Source organism: Mus musculus, chromosome 1 (assembly GCF_000001635.26).
Source record: "Mus musculus strain C57BL/6J chromosome 1, GRCm38.p6 C57BL/6J".
In the NCBI taxonomy this organism is placed as follows: Eukaryota; Metazoa; Chordata; class Mammalia; order Rodentia; family Muridae; genus Mus; species Mus musculus.
The window spans coordinates 178707144-178728088 of record NC_000067.6 but is presented as its reverse complement, the minus strand read 5'-3'; the positions used below and the strand labels follow the sequence as shown (position 1 = coordinate 178728088).

The window sequence follows — 20945 nt, the reverse complement described above, 5'->3', positions numbered from 1 at the left end:
AGTGACTTCTAAGAAATAAAGTCAGGAGTGGCCTCCTCAGGCTTCAATAGGGGAGTGATAGAGCACAGCAAACGCTGTGTGCTTCCTTCTGAAACTTGGCAGCTTGGGACTGACTCCAGGATGTCTACCAGCACAAAAAAAAATAATAATAATGACAAGAACATACAATTTACAGAGCTGGATATCAAGGCTTTGGACACGATAGGTCAAGGTTTAGCACAGAGCCAGAGCTCAACTTTACTAATAAGTAGTAGTATTTTGCTGAGCTGGGGATAGAACCCAGGGCTTTGCACTAGCTAATCAAGTCCTCTATTACTAAGCCACACCTAACTCCAGCCCTGTAGCTTCTACCACTACAGAAGTCCACCATGCCTCTACAGAGGAAAGGCTGCTGTGGACAGGCACTTCTCTGAGACTGTTAACAGATGTCTGTGTCCCCAGGTAACATGGCCCCCCCCCTTAGTGGCACTGCTGCCAATCGAGGGATTGGTACTATTTGAAGGGATCAGCCCTGGTCACCCTGCAGGGAGGAAGAACAATCTCTGGCCAGGAGGGTTAGTCTTCAGTGGACACAGAAAACAAAGGAACTAGAAACCACCAAAAGGACACAAAGGAACTAGAAACCACCAAAAGGACACAGTTGAGCAAAAGAACTAGGTTTAAAGAAGCAGGGTCTGGAAGGAGGCCTGAAGCCTCGGGTGCAGTGGTTATGTAGATGTGCTCCACAGTGCTCAGGAGACACTGCTTCTGAGGTGAAGGATGGACTTCACCAGTGGACAGGGGAGGAAGCTGGCAACCTCCATGGCATACACCATCGCCACCCCGAGGTGCACTCCCCAGATACTCTGTTTGAGGCTGCCAGGAGCTCAGGCCTCTCCCTAGAAATGGAGCATGTAAAGATGGAATGAGCTATTCAGGAAAGGGATTTGGGCATCAGGCTAGTAAGCGAATAAAGGAAGAAGATCATTTTCGACAAAAGTGAGTTATGGGAAGACACTTTTAACTTCTAAGCACACCAAAGGCTTAGGTAAGGCAATAGCAAATGTTTCTGTATACTCTGTCCTAATTGTGTATGTTGTTTCTAGCTGTTCTTATTGGGCTGAGATCTCCTTAATGGAATTGGCTGTCCTAGTTCTGTTTTGGTTTCTTAAGTATCTAGGATAGTACCGTGTGTCCTACCAATAATAGATGCTGGATAGATGGGTAAAGGATGACTGGATGAATGGACAGATGGATGGATAGGTAGATATATGGATGATGAATAGATGGATGAATGGATGGATGGGTGGACAGATGGATGGATGGTTGGATAGATGGGTGGATAGATGAGTGGATGGATGATAGATACTCTCAGGATCTTACACAGGGTTCCCTTGGAAACATCCCTGGGATTGACAACTGGTATCACTTGTCCGTCAGTCTACTTAGAAAATCTAAGTGGTGGAAGGACCTTTTACCAGTGTTATTCCAGATATGGAACAAAGAAGTGGCTTTATGTCAACTGGTCCCTGCCAGTCTTGTCTAGGAGCTGCTCCCAAGTCATTACACACCCCCTAGACCCCATCCCACCCCGACTTGACAAACTAGACCACACTGTGGGCAAATACTAGGGCTCAGTAGTCAGTGGAAACTCTCAGATATTGCCACAGACGTTAATTAGCTCATGAGAAATATGAAGTTTTATATAAGAAAGTTAAGTAGGAAAAAGTGTGTGTGTGTGTGTGTGTGTGTGTGTGTGTGTGTGTGTGTGTGTGTGTATGCATGTGGTATGGGTCTTCTCATGAGCTCCTGAAAGGCCTTTGAGGAAAATGCTTGGGGCAGGGTAACAGCAGCAGAGAGGAGAAGGAGGGCCCCACAGCCAGGCTGGACACAGCCAGCTGAGACTCTTAGACACAAGGAAATCCCTGAGTCTCTGTCATCAAGTCCTCTCCCAGCATCCAGCCTGATTCTTGGAGCTCTTCAGTGGTAAAAATGAGAACTGTAAACACCCAGGTGTTCATGGTATTGATATAGCAACTGAAGTTTTCTCTTAAACCTAGACAATAACTGTAAAATTCTGAATAATCAGGTTTCAAAACAGTTTGCTTTTTCCCATAAATACTACCTTGCCACTTCAGGTTGAGCACCAGAGAGACAGCTATAATAATGTATGAAAATTTATTTGAGAAAAATGAACCACATTTATTTTTCTGAAGTATCTAAAAGGCCAGAGCTGGCTTCTGAGCGATGGCTTATACTGCATCATTTTCTTTTATCCACAGGGGCTCGCCTCATGCTGATAATCTCCTTTCAACACAGGTCTGGGGACAAGTCCTTCCCTTGTCCCTGCCAAGGCCCTTTCTTTCCTCTGCTGGGCTTTGGAAGGGACAGACCATAGCCTGGGTGGGCTCTGGGTCTGGAGTATGCCAAGAAAATGACACGGGCTATTATGTCTAGGCTCATGAAATCCTCTCTTCCAAATTCCAGTGTGCTTCATGAACAAAGAGATCAGGTACCATGGAAAGAGGTCCAATGGGGCATTCCACCCAATCCTGTTGCTTAAAAAAATGATGTGCACTTATCAGAAGTAGCAACCTACAATGTAGAAACCTACAACAGAAAGCATCTACCTGCCTAACCATCTGGGTTACCTCTATCAATAGCGCTAGTCTTTCCCACAGTCGAGGGCTTAGGCCCACATAAATTAGGTTTGAGATTTTGTTGTTGTTGTTGTTTGTTTTGTTTTTTGAGTTTTCTTGAGGGTTTTGCTGTTGTTGTTGTTGTTGTTTTTACATATTCTATTCTTCTGAGAAGCAAGACAGACCTATGTTTCCAAGCACTCATGGTGCATTCTTTTCACATTGATCCTCTGGCTATCACAGAGCACCATCTGAGTGGTGGAAGTGAGTCTGCCCTCCCTTCTCCTGCCCCCATGAGCTCAGGGAGAAGTTTTAGGAGAGAAATTGTGAATGCCATCACAGAAGAGAAAGCAGAGATACCAAACAGGTCTCTCTGTGACTCCATGTGATTTATTTCAAAGCACAGCATCATACCTGATGTCCCGTCATTTGTGCTTCCCCACATCCTTGGGAAGGCACAAACACACAGTGCCCAGGATGGATCTGTTTCCCTCCACAATGCCATTTATCAGTGCACTCAGCCTCTATCCAGCGCCATGCAGAATAATACATCTTTAGTTTCTCTAATGCCTTCCCCATGATTCTATCCCCAAATGCTTTACATACTTCAATAAGACAGCTTTAGAATTAAAATAATCAATCAGCACAAGGAACAGAAAGCAAGGAGGTTTACTGAAGGAGGAAGACAGAGAGCGCGATCAGCTGCAATGCTCAGGTGACTCAGAAGACCTCCGCCACTGAAACTCTTCTGTGAGCTTATTGTCCTAGGATGCATCCCTTCCCTGGTCCTTTACAACACCCTCTCATGGGAACAGTTAAGTAACTGAACTTTATAAGACATTCAGGCTCATAACATGCCTCTTTCACACCAGAAGAAGATGCAAGTTCCCCCAAAGTGCCCTACAGCAAAAGGAACCATTCACCTCTGAAACACACAGCTTGACCTATGTGACGAATGTCTAAGCACCTCAGCAGAAGACAACCTGGACACTCCAAGATTCAACTGTTTTTAATTAATGATTCCCTTTGTAGGCCTTGTGTGGGAGTGGTGGTACAGGATGAGACACCTGTCATATTAAACTGGAAGGCCAGTAGGGCTGCACCATCACAGAGAAGTAGAATTTGCATAGAGATCATAGGCTGGGGAAGCTGCACCCCCAGACACAAGGGAAGGCACAGTAGGAAGCGATAGAACAAAGCTTAGGATAAGGGCCCCATGGGTACTTCCCCAGGGAGCCAGGTTCGTGCCCAAGCAAGCACAAGCCAGAGGGAGCTTGGGAAGGAGGGTGGGGCAGAGAACACAGAGAGACTGTGTGAGGTCCCTGAAAATTTTGATTCTTGCTCTGTGATATAGAAAGCATTATTTCAGTAACTAATAGAAGTTAGAATAAAGATCTGCAGATCACAAGCCCACTATCACCCAAACACATTCAGATTTTGAGGTAAACTTGGCATTTACTATTATTATTACTATTATTGTTGTTGTTTTGTGTATATGTGTGTATTATCTCTCTGTGTATATGTCTGTCTACATGTATGTGTATGTATGTGTGTGTATGCATGTGCATGTATGTCTACATGTACGAGTGTGTATACATCTTGTGTGTGTCTACGTGCTTGTATATGTCTGTGTACATGTGTGTATGTTTGTAGTATGTGTCTGTATGTATCTGTGTGTGTATGCATGTGTGTTTGTGTGAATGTGTGTGTGTCTCGATATGTCTATGTGTGTGCCTGTATATGTGTATGTCTGTGTGTGTATACATGTGTCTGTGTGTACACATGTGTCTCTGTGTGACTGTGTATGTCTGTATGTCTATTTGTATCTGTCTATATGTATGTCTGTATGAGTATGTATGTTTCTGTCTCTCTGTGTATATATATGTATGTTTGTCTGTGTGCATGTATATATGAGTGTGTATATGTATACCTATGTGTGTATGCGTGCATCCCTGTCTGTGTGCATATGTTTATGTATGTGCTTGTCTGGGTTTGTATGTTTAGGTATGTATGTCTGTGTGTGTGCATGTGTGTGTCTGTGTATCTGTTGCACAGAAGCACTTGCTAGTGTGGACTTAGAAGTCAAGATGTTTTCCCCAATCTCTTCCCCATCTTATTCTTGGAGACAAGGCCTCTCAGTGGACCTGGGGCTCACAATCGCACCTAGACATGCTGGCCAGCCAGCCCCTGGGATCTGCCTGTCACTAACCCTAGCACTAGGGTTACAAGTACACACTCCCATGCCCAGTGTTTCAGGAACGAGGGATTTTGACTTAGGTCCTCCTGACCACAAGTCAAGCACTTTACAAACTGAGCCTCCTCCCCAGCTCTGGCATCCATTCTTTATGTTGATGTATTACACGGCTCTCCCACTATCTGAACAAACATCATGGTGGCAGGGAACAGTCACTGACATATTCAACAAACATTTCTTGGTGTTCATTTTACTCCTGGGACTTCAGCCAAGAGCAGAGGCAACTACTGTCTCTGCATTTTGGAGCCAACATTCTGGTTCAGAGGCTCCGGGCTCACACCCCACACACTAGCTGTGTGACCTTGTGTGACCTTGGCCAACTTACCTCACCATTCTGTGCAATGGTTTCCGTGCCTGTGATGGTGTGGTTTTAGAACCAACTGATGGGGACTTTTGAAGCTAAAGATGTGATGACGAAGATGATGTAAAACTTGGGGATGCCTCAGACCATGGAAGCTGCTATGATTTCCAGATGAGTAAATGTGGATGATTGAAAACTAGTTGCAAGCATGCTGTAGCGGGATGGTAACAGAGCTCCACCTCCCCCTCATCCCTCTTCCTCTCCTATATACTTGACCATTGCTTCCACTCCTTTTCAGACTACCATGTGTCACCTCCAAATTCATTCCTTTACAGCCTGCCGTATGTCACCCCCAAAGTCAATCCACAAGCAAAAGAGTACCTTCCATCTTTCACTTTGATTTAACTTAATGCTTTGGTTGATTTTCAAGGTCAATGCTATGACAATTTTGATTTGTGGCCTTTGTGGAATGACTCTCAGCTGAGCTCTAGGGTAACAGAATTCCTTTCTCCGCAGTCATGGAGCCTTGAACTTGAAATGTATAGCTAAGGTTGGCCTTAAACTTCTGATCCTCCCTCTTCAACCTCCCAAGAGCCAGTGGTGACAGAATTCTTAAATGTTCCTCCTTCCTACCTACTATCCTTTATTATCGAGGAACTTTTCTGGATTATAAAATAAACATCTGGGACAGGGGTTGGGGTTGGTACTGAGGATGCCGCTCATCTTACATGCAAACATGGGCACTTGAGCTCTGCCCCCTTAGAACCCACATGTAAACCCAGGTATGGTGGCGCTCAGTTGTCCTCCCGGTGCTAGGCAGGGGAGACAGGCATATAAAACCTAAGAAATGAAACACTTACAAAGCCAGGCATGGCAATGGACAATTATAATGGATAGATACACTTAGAAAGTAGAGAGAGGCAGATACTAAGTTCAAAGTCAGCCTGAACTGCGTAGTAAGTTCAAAATTAACCTGAGCCTCAAACTAAGACCCTGTCTCAATCAACATATGAAAAAAAAAAACACTTTGAAAATTTAGAGTTATGTATTAGACTAACTGAAGCCATGGGTATATGGCTTCAAACATGCTCCTCTCTCAGCCAGTCTTTGGTGAGCTCATTGCCAAAGGGCTCTGACTCCCTTTGGATTTTGAAAGCTGCTGGTCTGCACTCCCTGTACAGATGACTTCCTTTCTGAGGTGTACGTCTGTGTACATTTGTGTCTGTTACTCCCAACGTCAGAAGAGGGCATTGGATCCCCTAAGACTGGAGCAACAGAGTTGTGAGCCATTATATAGATGCAGAGACTCAAACCCAGGTTCCCTGGTAGAGCAACAAACGCTCTTAATCACTGATCCAACACTCCAGCCCTTCGGATTCCATTGAACACAGGGCTCCACAGTGGAGACACTAAATGCAGCTACTTGTTTGCAATGCTTTTGCCATCTCTCAGGGCAATCAGGGCAGGGGGGGGGAAGATTTCTTAGTGCAAGCTACACCTGATACTGTTTCCTGGGGCCTCAGAAATCCAAGGGCACTAGAAACTCACTTGGCTCCTTCCTAAAGTCTTCCTTTCACACTGCCACTGAGGTGAGTTTAAGTGGAACTATATTCATACAACCAGGACTCCTAGAAGTTCACCTCATCCATATTCATGAGCAACACTTCTTTCTTTTCCAATAAGTGCTCAGAACCTTTTCTAAGGAGAGTAAACCTAAGCCTGCCAGGAATACATAAGCCAGAGATCCATGGGGTGATGGTTTGGCCTTCAGTGATCCTTGCCTGGCTCTGATTAGCTGCCAAAGAAGGGGACTGGATGATTGGAGCATCTGGAGCCCAGGCCACACTTGCAGGTAGTTAGGAAAAAGATGCCCCTACTGGAGGCTTGCCAGAGTCTCCCCATGAGCCTACAGTGCTTTAGCCCTTAAAGCCCATTCACAATTGGGTGCCCTGTTCCGTGACACAACTGTGCACATTGGCTTTCCCCAGTGTCTCACAGGGAGCTCCTAAGTGGCCCTGCTTCCATGGGAAGCTGCAGAATAGTCAGGAGTAGAGGGAAGTGAACGAGATGGAAGAGTGGCAGGGACAGTGCATAGGAAGGAGAGCTGCCAGAGTCAGCAGGCAAGGTAGGTATCATGCTGCTATGGAAACCACAAGGAACTGGGAAAACAATAACAGAAAATTTTAACAACAGAAAATTTCTACAATATGAGCTCATAAAGGTTCTTACACAGCTCTTGCTTGTATGGTTTTAGGTCTTGGGATGCTTTTTTTTTTAAATCTTTTGAGGTATAAATCTAATAAAAAATGCAATCCTGGACATTAGCTACTCTGGTCAGTAACACCAGAGGCAGAAATGAAGCCCTATCTCTACAGCATAGGTCAGCAATTGAGAGATGAATCTTGTGTGTACCTGGCTCCATTTTTCTACTCCTGCATCTCCTGAGACCAATTGTGGTATTCAGGTGGCTTTTCCCAGTAATGGTTGTTGATGTGTTTCACAACTGTCCCTGCAGGGAACTATGCCTGATGGAGAACAAGGGGACCAACTATGGGCAGTCTCATGATCTTCCTCATCCTTCTTGTGCTTAATAAACTCAGAGCACACAGCCAGGTATCACTATTATGTGTAAAGTACCCAGGGATGGAAGAAAGCCTCCTTTATCCAAGATCAGATGTGCAAATCCTTTGCTGGGGCCAGTGTAACCAGGAGCTATTTTTATTTGGCTATCAGCAAAATGGTATATATAATAGCAATAAGATTGAGGACCGTTGTAACTATGGCTGCATGTAGTCCACTGGGGATTGAGCAGAGAGGAAACATGGTCCTGACAGCAGTGACATCAGGAGTCAGTCCCCTAAAAATCAGTTTACCCTTGACCCTGAGACCTGGTTTACTACAATGGCAATCTCCAGCTTCAGGTACTACTGGCCAAATCAGTCATATAACAGCCAGGTACAAGTTCAAGAGAATTTGATCAAACTGTTAGGCAACAGAGGAGCCACCTAAGACAAAAATAGAAGGGCTAACAGGGGAGGATTAGACAGAGCCAGCATTAGTAATGACCCTAGGAAAAATATAAATTTGGAACGAAGACAAAAGGTGAGAGGAATGATGTGTATTCATATGTGACACTAAGACCTGGCCCTGTGGGAGGCTGATGAGAGGACATCATGGGCATGACAGCAACCTTATGAAATAACAGGTCAGGATGGATGGCAAGTGAGAAAGCACTTGGATCCCACAAAATGAACCTAAGGCAGTTACTTATTGGGACCAAAATCCTCTGCCACTCAAGGGAGGCGTGATTTATCTCAGCTCACATTTCAGAGGGCTCAATCCATGGAGACTTTGCCCTGTACTCTTGACAGAACATGACAGTGGCAGTGTGTATACGATCTTCAATTACTGGTGGACAGGAAGCTGTGGGTAGAGGGGAAAGGAGCCCAGATGGCATACAGCCTGCAAAGACGTGGCCACGGTATCAGCTTCTTCCAAGTCAGTCTCCCCTCCTTCCTTTTCCCTCATTATATCATCAGACTCTCTGTGAATTCCAGCAAGTGGGTTCTACTGACCTTCACAATCCAATCAAGTTGACAACCAAGATTAGTAACCACAGAGAGCAATGCTCTATTGAACACTAGAGTTTATCCAGAAAATTCAAACCCAGGACAGACATTTTTAATCAACAAGAAAAAAAAATAGTGCAACTGGATCTTCAAATGGAAAGTCATTGAGTTTAAGGACGGGGACAGGAAGGAGACAGACTGAAGGGAAAACAACTCCATAGTTGTTGATGCTTTTTTGGATTATTTGGGAATTGAAAACTCAGTGTGAAGCTATGAGGCCATCTGAAGGATTCATTTTCTTTTCCAAGGTTTGAGGCAACTCCACGCATGATACAGTATCTACTCATTGCTTTTCAAATAACAGTGAAATTTCCATTGTCTCAACCTTCAATGACAGGGTCTCCTCCATTGGGTTTTGTGTACTTTTTATGATAGAAAGCAAAGTATGTAATTAGCGAGAAGTCAGCGCAAGGGGAAATCTAACCATATACTATCTACCACATCATCTCTTCTCAGTGATGTAAGATTTATGCTAAAGGATTCACACACTTGAAATGGCCTTCATGCTCAGTAGCAATGCATTACTAACCGATTTGAGAGCAGAGGTACCAGTTTCTTCTTTAGTTCTACTGCTATCACTCCATGCCCTATTTATGTTGTGCTGAAGATCCACTCCTGAGCTTCACACAAGCTAAGTGAACACCCTATCAAACAAGGTACACTCACAGCCTGAACTTTTATTATTTTTAAAGTTTCTTTCCCTGAAAGAACGGTAGACTAGAATTCTGAAATATAGGTAACCACTAAGAGGTTTACTATCTAAAGAAAGAAAATATTTTTTTTTTATTCTTAGATTCAACAATCACAATGGTTTGAATGTGTCCCCTCCAAAACTCATGTTGAAGCTTGATCATCACTGCCTTGATCTTACAAGGCTGAACCTTCAGAAGGCCACTCAGAAAAGCCTGGTCTCTCTTGCCCTTCTGTCTTCCACCTCATGAAGACAAGACGCCACATTGGAAGCAGACAGCAGCCCTTACATAGGCACCAGTACCCTGGTCTTGAATTTCCCATCTCTAGAAGGAAAGAAATAATCTGTTGTTCTTTATAAACCACCCAGTCTTGAACATGGTGTTACATGAACATGAGCAGACTAAGATAACGGGCCTCGAGTTACTGTGAACGATCTACAGGAACGTATAAACACTTCTTCACAGACCTCTGAGACCCAAAGAAGTGATAGATCCCTGGTTATGTCTCTCACTATCGAATAGATCTCTCTCTCTGCTGTAGGTGCCAGCCCATGACTGACAAGTTGTTAATATGCATCCTTACTTGCTGGAAGGAAGCAAAACCCAATGGCGAGCCAGGGTGACGGGTAAGGAATGAGCGAAGAGTGTGCTCATGTGCTTTTTCCATGGTGCGCTGTCCTTCTGTACACTATAAGCCCTGTGAAGGTAAGCTCATACCATTAAGCTCCATGTGCTATCAGGATTCACAGCAGAAGAGATATTAAGGGGGCCAGGGGGAGCAGTCTGAGCATTAGCTGCTTTCACCAAGCCTGATAACCTGAGTTCAATCCCTGAACCCCTATAGTGGAAGAAAGGAACCAACTCCTACAAGTTATCCTCTGATCTATATGCACATGCATGTACATGCATACACAGGGATGGATGGATGGATGGATGGATGGATGGATGGATGGATGGATGGATGGATGGATGGGTGGATGGATAGATAGATAGATAGATGGATGGACAGATGAATAGATAGACAGATAGACAGACAGACAGACAAGGTAATGAGCAATCTTTTGGAGTCTTTGCTCACTGTTATCATCATCTACAGAGCTCCCAGCCATTGTCACTGGCCCGTTCATCATAGGTGCCCAGCACCTATTCTCCCTAAATAGAATCCACCAGAAGTCCCAGCCCCTTACTTTCTCCACAGTCCAATCTATCTTCAGTGTTTTGTTTTCTTTGAGTGTCTGGCAGTTTTGTGTGGAATCCTCTGACACACACTCAGAAGAGCATCAGGGTAGGAGGTGAGAGTTCAACTCCAAAGAGTGTCAAAAGCTTGTCCCCTCCAGCATGGAGGCCAGGCTCGCCCCCTCCAGCATGGAGACCAGGTAGCCACTCAGCACACCTTCCACCCCCCTCGCTGACAGAAACCTCACTCTCTAAGTGATGGAAACAGGCAGCAAGTTCGCTGTTGTTCCCAGATAGCCCCGGGGGGGGGGGGGTGCTCCAGACTGAGCCTCTCAGAGCTGGGCTCCCAACACCCTTTCCTGACACCTACTATAGATGGCATTTCTCCCAGGACCCTGTCTCTCTCTTCCTACTCTGGCTTGTTCCCTTCCTCAGTCAGAGCTCCTTCTTACATTTGTGTCCTGAATGCCTCTGTTCCTAGGGAAAAGGAAAGCCACACAAAATACTGGCCAGACCCATATGAAATTAAACTTCTGTAATGTTCTTAATAATTTAACATCACCTAATTTTAATCTTCAAACCAGACCCTCTGGCTTCATACTCTGTGTTATTTATTCAGAATCCTGTTTACTCTGGAGCCTGAGAACCTTAGAGAGGATTTTCTAAGGTTTAGCTCAAGTATCGAGTGAACAGTGAATTGTGAGCAGGAGACCAGACATATCAACCCCCTGCTATTTCTGTCTCTGTTATGAGTTAACTCTGACAAACCTTCCCGCTCTTCAGTGTCCTTGTCCATAAAATCATGAGATTGAATTGGACAACCCTGCTGTCCCACTCAGCTGTCCTTTGTCTCCTGCCCTGTCTCTGCCTTGTTGCTAAAATTAGACTGGCAACATAGTTCAAATACCTTTCATTTTTGGTTCTCCTGGCTTTAAACTCTCTAAGATTAGCCTTATATCCAGTGTTTGATTAGCTATATATCCAGTAGTGTGTCAAGAAGGAATACACCTAACATCTCTTTAATAGTATCTTTTTTGGGGGCAGATTCATGAGCAGGTAAGTATGGGATCAGCAGCCACAGGACTTCACCTATTACAGTCTTACCCCAAGGAGGGCCATCTTTAGAGCCATATGTTCTTATAACAGTGGTTCTCAATCCAGGACACCTCTGGTTATTTCAGGACATGGTAGGGAGAAGGGTTCATGGGCATGGAGTAGAAAGAGGCCAAAGATCCTGCTAAACACACTATAATGCATAGGACAGTCCCCTCAACACAGAGTTCACTGGCTCACAATGACAACAGTGCCCAGTTTGGAAATCTTGCTTTCAAAAAGCCAACTCAAAGAACGGTATTGAATGCCTTCTAATGGTTCCAGCTGATCTGGTCCACATAGGATGCACGCCAGCTGGATGTACTGAAAAGAACCAAAGTTCTGAGCATCTCTTACCGTGCGAAGAAGGAAGCGGCCACTGAGGTCCCTGTGGAAGTCTCACTGGCCACACAGGAACCCTGTGGGGCTGGGACACTGCTGGCTGCAGGCTTGTCAGCATTGTAGCGGTTGAGCGCTGACTCTGTCAGTCCCTCGCGGCCGGTCTCTGTCATCAGCTGGGAGATCTGACAAAGAAAATGACATGAAGCTCATTACCTGTGGCTCACAGAATGCCTGCCCATTGCCAGCAGGTTGCTGTCTAGAGAAGAGGGTGGGTTTAATCCCACCCACCATCAGTTATCTGGGGGCACACGGGGTTTCTGTGACCATTTCCCAGCATGCTAGCTAGGTCACTTCCTGTTTCCATTTAAAATAATGTAGTGAAATAACCCCTGACATTATAGGCTGTATTACACCTGCATCTCCCCTTCCTGGAGAGGAGAAAGTGTCACCTGTTAGCTACATGCTCTTCATAGCCCAGGGTCAGAACTGTGACATGAACTAATGCTGGCTTCACACCGGGAAGGGCTTCGAGTGCTTGCAAAGTGGGGAACAGGCAGAGATCCAGTCTGAAGGCACAAGCAAGCCTGCTAATGAAGAACACGGGACTCAGATAAAGGGTTCTTGGGAACAGTGGTTAGGGTCTGCTGTAGGAAGACAGGTGGACTGCAGATGCAGATAAAAACAGACACAGCTACCTTGCAGCACCAATGGTTTTTCACAAAGGGCTTAAAACATTTTAGACTTCATTTTCCTTCTGATCCATTAACAGGACCATGAGTGATTTCTGCTTTGTTTCTTTGTGTTTGTTTTGGTTTTGCTGTTGTTGTTTTGGTTACTTGGTTATTTTTAGGTTTGTTTGTTTGTTTGTTGTTTGTTTTGAGGCAGGGTTTCTTATAGTCCAAGCTAGCCTAGAACTAGGTATGTAGCAGGACTAGCCTTGAATTCTTGATCCTCCCTTTGGACCTCCCAAGAGCTGGAACAGCAGGAATGGGCCTTCACACCTACCTAAAGTATTCGTCTGGTATGATGGTTGGTTTTAACTGCCAACTTAGTATACCCTGTTGCTTAGATCAGGTTGGCCTATGGACATCATGCCTGTTGGGGACTTTTCTTAATTGGGTTAACTGATGTGGGGAGACCCACCCTGAATGTAGGTGACGTTTCATAGGCTGGGGCCAACTGTATAAGAGTGAGAACTGTGAACTGAGCAATGAGACGGGTGTGCATGCATCCATGACTGGGCTGGGCTGTGACTGGCTGTTTCAAGTCCTGGCTACCTTAACTTCCCTGCTAGGATGGATGATAACCTGGAGTTATGTGGTGAAATAAACCTTTCCTACCCTCCTTAAGTGACTCTGTTGGGGCATTTTATCACACCAAGATTAAAAAAAATCTAGAACACACAGTGTTTTCATTTTTGTTTGTTTGAGAACTGGTCTCTTGCAGCATACGCTGCCTTTAGACTCACTGTGTAACCAAGACTGTCTCCTTTTTATTTCTTGTGATTGTTCTTGTAACGGAAGTCCACGTAGATAGTCTATTCTGTATATCTCCCATCTGCTATAAGACCCACACTTCAGGGGAAAATGAGGATGTGGTATGGAGACACACTAATGTTGATCTGACATAATACGGTGTTTTATGGGATAAAAGTCTAAAGTGGGCTAGGTGGTTACTTTAAAACTTTAATCTACGTCCAAAAGGGAACACATTAGTTGAAATAAACAAACAAAAAGATGGATGACTTCAGGTAAACCAAAAAGATCTTTGGTCTGCTACTCTTAAATGATAAGTGGAAAATATGCCTATCATTTATAAAACACGGGTGTAATAAAACCCAGGGCAGGAGCCTTTCTCCTTGGTCACTGAGCAAGGTAGCTGGCCATGAGGCAGATGAGGGAGCCTGGGCTAACACCAGGGACGTAAAACCATTTATACGTCTCAGTTTTAGCAGAGCAGCCATTTGCTCCATTGCATACTGTTGAATCGAAACTTTGCTTAAACTCCTGCTGTAACTTGGGAAGTTCGGCATCATTCAGTGGAGATTCTGCCAACCTATACTTTCTTACTTTCATTCTGCACATTAGAAACAAATGTGACCCCATCACAGCAGCTGGAGAGGAGGCAGCACAGAGAAGGCCTGGAGGATGGTGTCCCTGTATTCCATGGGGGCTACTATCTCTTCCTAGGCACAGGTTACCTCTATGAGCTACCTATACCACCAACAGCTGCCACCATCCCAAAGGGGACAATTGAAGGGACTGCCACACACACTGTTGTCCCCACTACCTAGTAATGCTAAAGCCACAGATGGTGCCTTATGCTCTCCTGGACAACACCCAGGACTAAAACCAAACTCGCAAATCCACAACACCTCATTTCCATCCAAAGCCACCTTGAAGGCACACACCTGGTTTTCACTCACAGTGACATCTGAGAGAAGTCAGCAAGTGAGTGTGGCATCAGTGACACCTTGCACACCATGGTGGCATCACTGAGTAGCCTTCACCCAATCCTCTGTGAATGTTTCCTTTCCCTTTGCTGTATTTCGTTTTAAATGTATTTTGTGTCTTTCAAATCTTTAAATGGTGCCTCCATGTCTAGACTTTGGGTTATGCTCAGCAAGTTATATATCACATGATAGTGAACCAGGGCTGTCTTGTCCACTGTATACCAAGATCAACACAACCACACAGAGATAACAAAAGCACATTTGTGACATGGATCCAGACTATTTTATTTTCTGCTGCTCACATCTACAGTCCTTTAAACAAGCAAATATATTTCTTTTCCAGATCTCATTATTTTGCTGGGCATGCCTGCGTGTGCACCGGCAAGCGCTCTTCCACTGAGTCCCTTCCGTTGTTCTCGGTGCTTAACTGCGTGAGGTACTTCGGCAGACACACATGCAAAAACATCTTCAGGTCTCAGGTGTCTTCAATATTTACTTTCTTTACAACTTGTACAGGCATCCCCAGCTGACAGTATGCTGCACTGACAGTAAAAGGGGGAGCTGGCTGTGTTCAACTTCTGGGACCTGTCCAGCTACATCTTTATCACTCTGAAGGTCAGAGGAGCCAGGCACCCTCTCCGAAGCTGTGGTTGTTTTAACTCAACAATCAAAATCATATTGTTTCCAAATGATTATGAGAAAGGAGTCTGCTTATCAGATGAGCCAGCACTCACCCACCCTGTACTAGAAGGCAGGCTCCCAGTGCTGGGGCTCCGCTGATAACTTCTCACCAATGAGCTATCTTGTATGTCCCCAAGTCACTAACTGTCAAGAACTACTCCCTTCAACCTTGGCAATTATCACTATACAATACCATCAGTCACGAATGAATTACCTCAGGAGTCAAAGGGACAAATACTTGCCCACTGACAAGACCCAGTTAGGAAAGATCTGTCCAACACAAATTCCTTATTCAGCTCTAAACTGGAGGTAGCCCATCCCAGAGCTGCACACATGTTAAACAGAAAGGCTGAAGATACTAAACGTATCACCATTATCTAACGTAACCCTCTAAGACTGATAAGCCCTATCCCTCCCCCAAGGCCCATGGGAGATGGGCAACACAAAGCTATCTAGGAGGCTTGGCTCTTGCTCCCAGCTCGCAGATGAGGAAAGAGCTATGAAGGAGATACATGATGCGAACAAGGTCACACGGCATGGAGAAAATGCAGGCCCTGAAGCCATTCTATTTTCCTTCCTCAGTCCATCTGGTTACCAACGTGTGTTGAACAAGCTGAGGATCGAGTAGATTTGAGGGCTCACAGAAAGTAAACTGTGCTATGTGTATCACTTCACGGGAAAGAAGCAAACCAGAAAACTGGACATAGATTAGAAACATGTAACAAACCTAGAACATATCCTGTCTCAGAATAAAGGCACACACATATGTGATGTTTGTGTGTATGTGTATGTGTGCATGTGTGTGTGTGAGTGTATGTGTATATGTGTGAGTATATGTGTGTGAGTGCATATATGTGCATGTGCGTATGTGTGAGTGTGTGTGCATTGAGTGTGAGTGTATGTGTGTGTTATGAATATGTGTGCATGTGTGAGTATGTGTGAGAGAGAATGCATGTGTGTGTTATGAGAGTATGTGTGAATATGTGTATGAGTGCATGGGTGTGCATGTGTGAGTGTGTATGGGCGTGTGTGTATATGAGTGTGTGTATATGTTATGAGAATGTGTGTATGTGTGAGTGTGTGTGAGAGACAGTGCATGTGTGTGTTATGAGAGTGTGTATGCATGTGTGTGTTGTGAAGGTGCATGTGTGTGTGTCATACACTATCTATAATGTGCTAATAGAGAGGCTTCCAGATGTGCTCTCAGACAAATCTCCAGGTGAAATAAAGGCCTGGGCATGGGAGAGAGCCACTGTTTTCCTGCTGTAGGCTGAACAGTGCAACACCAGGCCCAGAGGAGGTTAGGTCATTTCTAACATGCTTCTGGAGGAAGGAGCCCCTGTGACCCCTGGCTTCTGTCCTCTTACCCATCAGCCATCAGTGAGGATCCCCTGCTCCTTCTATCTCCACAGAGACACCCCATGGTGTTCCTGAGGAACCTGTGTTTTGTAAGCAGTCATCCTGCTCCTGGCTTCTGAGTTTGTGTCAGAGCAGTGGTCATTCCTCCCAGCTAACAGGACCTGCCACCTGTAGTGAGGGCCCCTCTCCTGCTACTATATCCAAGGCTGTTGTTGTGTGCGTCTTCAGTATAGCCTTAGCTACTACAGCCCTAAGGCCTGGGGACCTGTCCCTCCCCCACCTCTGTCCAGCAGCCCTGCCTAGAATGTCCAGGTCAGGTGGGGATCAGATGAATGGGTAGTGGTGGTTGGCTGCAAGCCCTCACTACAGTCCTGAGGGTCGTCCAGAAACTGAATCCTAAGACAATGTACCCATATCACCAAGAAGGAAATGGAAGGTCAGAGAGGTTAGTGCTCCCCTGGGGAAAGCAGGTAGGAAGTAAAGAAACCCAGCCTGGGACCACAGTGCAGTTTCTTATTGCATTCCCCCCCTGGTCTAACTTACTCCAGATTTCCCCACCCTCAGCTCTGCCCCCCAGCCCTACCCCCCTAGATCCCCCACAGTACTGTTTCATCCATAAAGAATATCCTGATGCCTTAGCATCACCGCCCAGTGCTGGACCAGATGCCTGATTTGAAAGACTCCATATACCTTGATTTTGCAGACTGTCTCATATGTATTTCTTTTCTCACCACAGTGTGGAAAATACATGATTGTTCCTGAGAAAACTCAGATCCAAAGCCACAAAATGGCTGTTTCCCATCGAAACCTGCAATCTGGTAGAAAACCTTCACTGTCTGCACCATAGTTCCTAAAGTAAGCTGAAAGTCCAGGGGAACCGGTTTTTCATCACGGGTCATGTTTGGGTTGGTTCTGATTAAAACCCACATTTAGCTCTCCAGCTCAGTTACATGGGACCATGTCACTGCTTAATAGAGTTTTCTACTTTTCAAACACCACCATTTTCCACGGGGAGAAGGAGAGGGTGGTAGAAGTGAGACACAGAGTGACAGAGAGAGAGAGAGAGAGAAACGACTGAGGAATATGAGGAGAGGATGCATGTAACCGAGTGTGTGTGCGTGTGTGTGTGCGTGTGAGTGTGTGTGTATGCATGAGTGTGTGTGTGTGTGTGAGTGTGTGTGCGTGCATGTGCGTGTGTGTGTGTGCGCACTCGTGTGTGTGTGTGTGTGTGTGTGTGTCTGTGTGTGTGTGTGTGTCAGGTCCTCCTAAAGGTAAGAATCCATGTGCCATGACTGTCCTGTGAGGATGCTTTGCACAGGCCACACATTGTTCCCCTCTATGTTGACCTAGGCATAGGCACATGTCTTTAAATCACACTGGAATTTTGATACTGATATGTCTCAGCACAAGGTACCTAGTACGTGTCCCCCAAAGACATCCAGCCTCTTAAACTGGCTTATGTTCTTGAGCACACAATCAGAACAAAGGATCTGTAAGCTACTGGCCTTAACTTTTCCCCCTGAAAGAATTGCTCAGAGATATCAGTGGGCATCCGCATGGAGTTTATCTTAGATAGCATTCTTCACCCAGAATGTCAAGAATGACCCAGAAGTCTTGACCCTGACGTCAAGACATCAGGGAGTTCCAAACAACATCTATTCTGTATGTGGAGGTTCAGGCATCAATTTCTTCCTATTCAGTCTTCGGTTAACTACATTTAACGACATGATAGCCCCCTCCCAAGCCCCAGAAAATAGCATCTAATAACACTTTCTCTTAATCAGTACCTGGCTATTTTGCAACAGTGCCTTTTGTTGCTATTTGTTACTTATAGTTGTCAATACATAGAGTTGCTCAATACATACTCTTGATCAGAGTTAGCACAAATCAGCTCACATCCGTCTCGATGCAGATGGGTTACAGCTCATTTGCACACTGGTATGGCCTGGACATTCCTGTGTGGTTACTGCTCAGGGTTTCAACCACTAGAAGTAGCTGGGATTAAACAAGCTATAATGGAGTCTAGAGTAGGGGAATGAACTTGCCATTGAGCAGATCAAACAGCAGCCTTAACCCAAAGATGAGCAACACTGAACAGATATGGATAGACTCCCGGGTAGGCTCTGGACAGCAGACAGCTGACCATGGGGGTCAGAAAGGCATCTACCTCCAGGAGTTAGGTACTGTGGTAGCATGCATGGTCATCTAAGCCTTCCACAGTCTGTGAGAAACGCTTTGTGCTCTTTTCTGCACCCTAGTTATCTAGTCAGTTATAGTGGCAGGAGGGAGAGTGGGGATGCCAGGAACTAAGGCGAGAGGAATGGAGTTAGTGTCTTCTGGCTTCATAATTTCCATCTTGGATGAGGAACACTACAGACAGGTGTCAGGGAAGGCTGCACAGTGATGGCCACACGGTGCACACTTGATATGGACTAGAAAGTAGTTCAGATGCTACTTTTTTTAAAAATTTTTGGCAAATGGCTATTTTATCACAATAAAAAACATCCCATAAAGCCAAACAGTCCATTCCTTTTGACCTCCCCCAGGGACCACGCCTTGCTCTCTCTCATTCAATGAAGATGGTCATATGGGCTACCATGTGTGGACCAGAGTCAAAGAAGGTAGCCAAGAACACAGGGGTTCTGCCCTCCAGTGAATCTGATGTGTCTCTGCACAACCATGTCATGTTTTATAGGATGGTGAGATTGAAAAAGTAACACGATTCTCTCCCCCCACCCCCTTCTAGCTCATGCCTAAAGCCTGCAGGAGTTATGTCCAGTCTGAGCCCTTAGTGGGGGGAAATAGGTGGGAAGGGAATCAGGCTGAGGGCTCAGGGTGGAAAAGGCCTCTCAACTTAGCTGTCTCATTAAAATTGTCAGACTCCTTCCACATACATAAGACAAATATCACCCTCCTCTCCATCCCTTATCCCTCACCAGTACTCCTGGGTGCTCAGATAACATTCTTCTCAGAATGTAGGGTCCTAAACTCAGCTGGGTCAGGTCATTTCTTAGGCTTAGGGTTCACTTCAGGGCATTTAAATATAGCAATTCATTTCTTAATGTTTATAGAATGCTGTCCACAGAACACAATCACTCAATACCTCATTTGAAGCGTGCCTCATGCCTGGCCCTGTCTCCGAGGCTCCAATGCACACAAATCACCTCTAGGATTCCGGTGGCCTTGAGTCCCACAGATAAGTTCCTCCTTGTGCTGGCCAGTGCCCAGCCACCCCGGCAGGCCAAGATGGGAATCTCCCATCCCAGGGCTGGACATTTTGATTACCCTTATTATCTTAGCTTGCTTTGGCTATAAATTTTATTAGTGGCCATAAAATTATCCATCCACAGCATATGACTCAGTGACCTCTTGCAACAGAGAATTCCACAACGGGAGTCTACACGAAGTCTACGAGGGCAGCTTTTTCTTTCCCTTAATTTATAGCCTTACCTCCTTCACAGTCTTCTCTGTGTGGGGAGACTCTGCAAACGGAGGAGGAGGCTCAAGTCATGATAGCCGTTATCAGGGCTTACATCTGGCCCCTCAGCACCTGGGAACTGTTTACTTTTATTCTTTGTGTTGCCAGAAGGTAAAGGGGCAGGGCCACCTGCCTGCTTCCTGAAGGACCCCCGGGGAGCACGATAAAGCACAGGGCCAGCTGTGCTGCTAGTTTGGAATCTTCTCTTAAATTTCATACTCCCAACATGTGCCGGCTAAGACACCGGAGTTCAGTGCCTTTCCAAAGGACTCTTTTTTTTTTTTTTTCCATTTTTTATTAGGTATTTCGCTCATTTACATTTGCAATGCTATACCAAAAGTCCCCCATAGCCACCCACCCCCTCTCCCCTACCCACCCACTCCCCTTTTATGGCCCTGGCGTTCCCCTGTACTGGGGCATATAAAGTTTGCGTGTCCAATGGGCCTCTCTTTCCAGTGATGGCCGACTAGGCCATCTTTTGATGCATATGCAGCTAGAGTCAAGAGCTCCGGGGTACTGGTTAGTTCATAATGTTGTTCCACCTATAGGGTTGCAGATCCCTTTAGCTTCTTTGGTACTTTCTCTAGCTCCTTCATTGGGGGCCATGTGATCCATCCAATAGCCGACTGTGAGCATCCACTTCTATGTTTGCTAGGCCCAGGCATACTCTGACAAGAGACAGCTATATCAGGGTCCTTTCAGCATAATCTTGCTAGTGTATGCAATGGTGTCAGCATTTGGAAGCTGATTATGGGATGGATCCCCGGATATGCTAGTGTCTACATGGTCCATCCTTTTATCTCAGCTCCAAACTTTGTCTCTGTAACTCCTTCCAAGGGTGTTTTGTTCCCTCTTCTAAGGAGGGGCATAG

At 45.4% G+C, this 20945-nt stretch overlaps 1 protein-coding gene across 1 annotated transcript in view; it reads right to left on the bottom strand.

Moving 5' to 3' along the window:
• Kif26b (kinesin family member 26B) overlaps window positions 1-20945 on the bottom strand; it is a 403733-nt gene that overhangs the window by 204769 nt on the left and 178019 nt on the right. The window contains exon 4 of the mRNA NM_001161665.1: window positions 12120-12286. Within this exon, the coding sequence (NP_001155137.1) occupies window positions 12120-12286 (167 nt within the window). The remainder of the gene's footprint in view (window positions 1-12119; window positions 12287-20945) is intronic.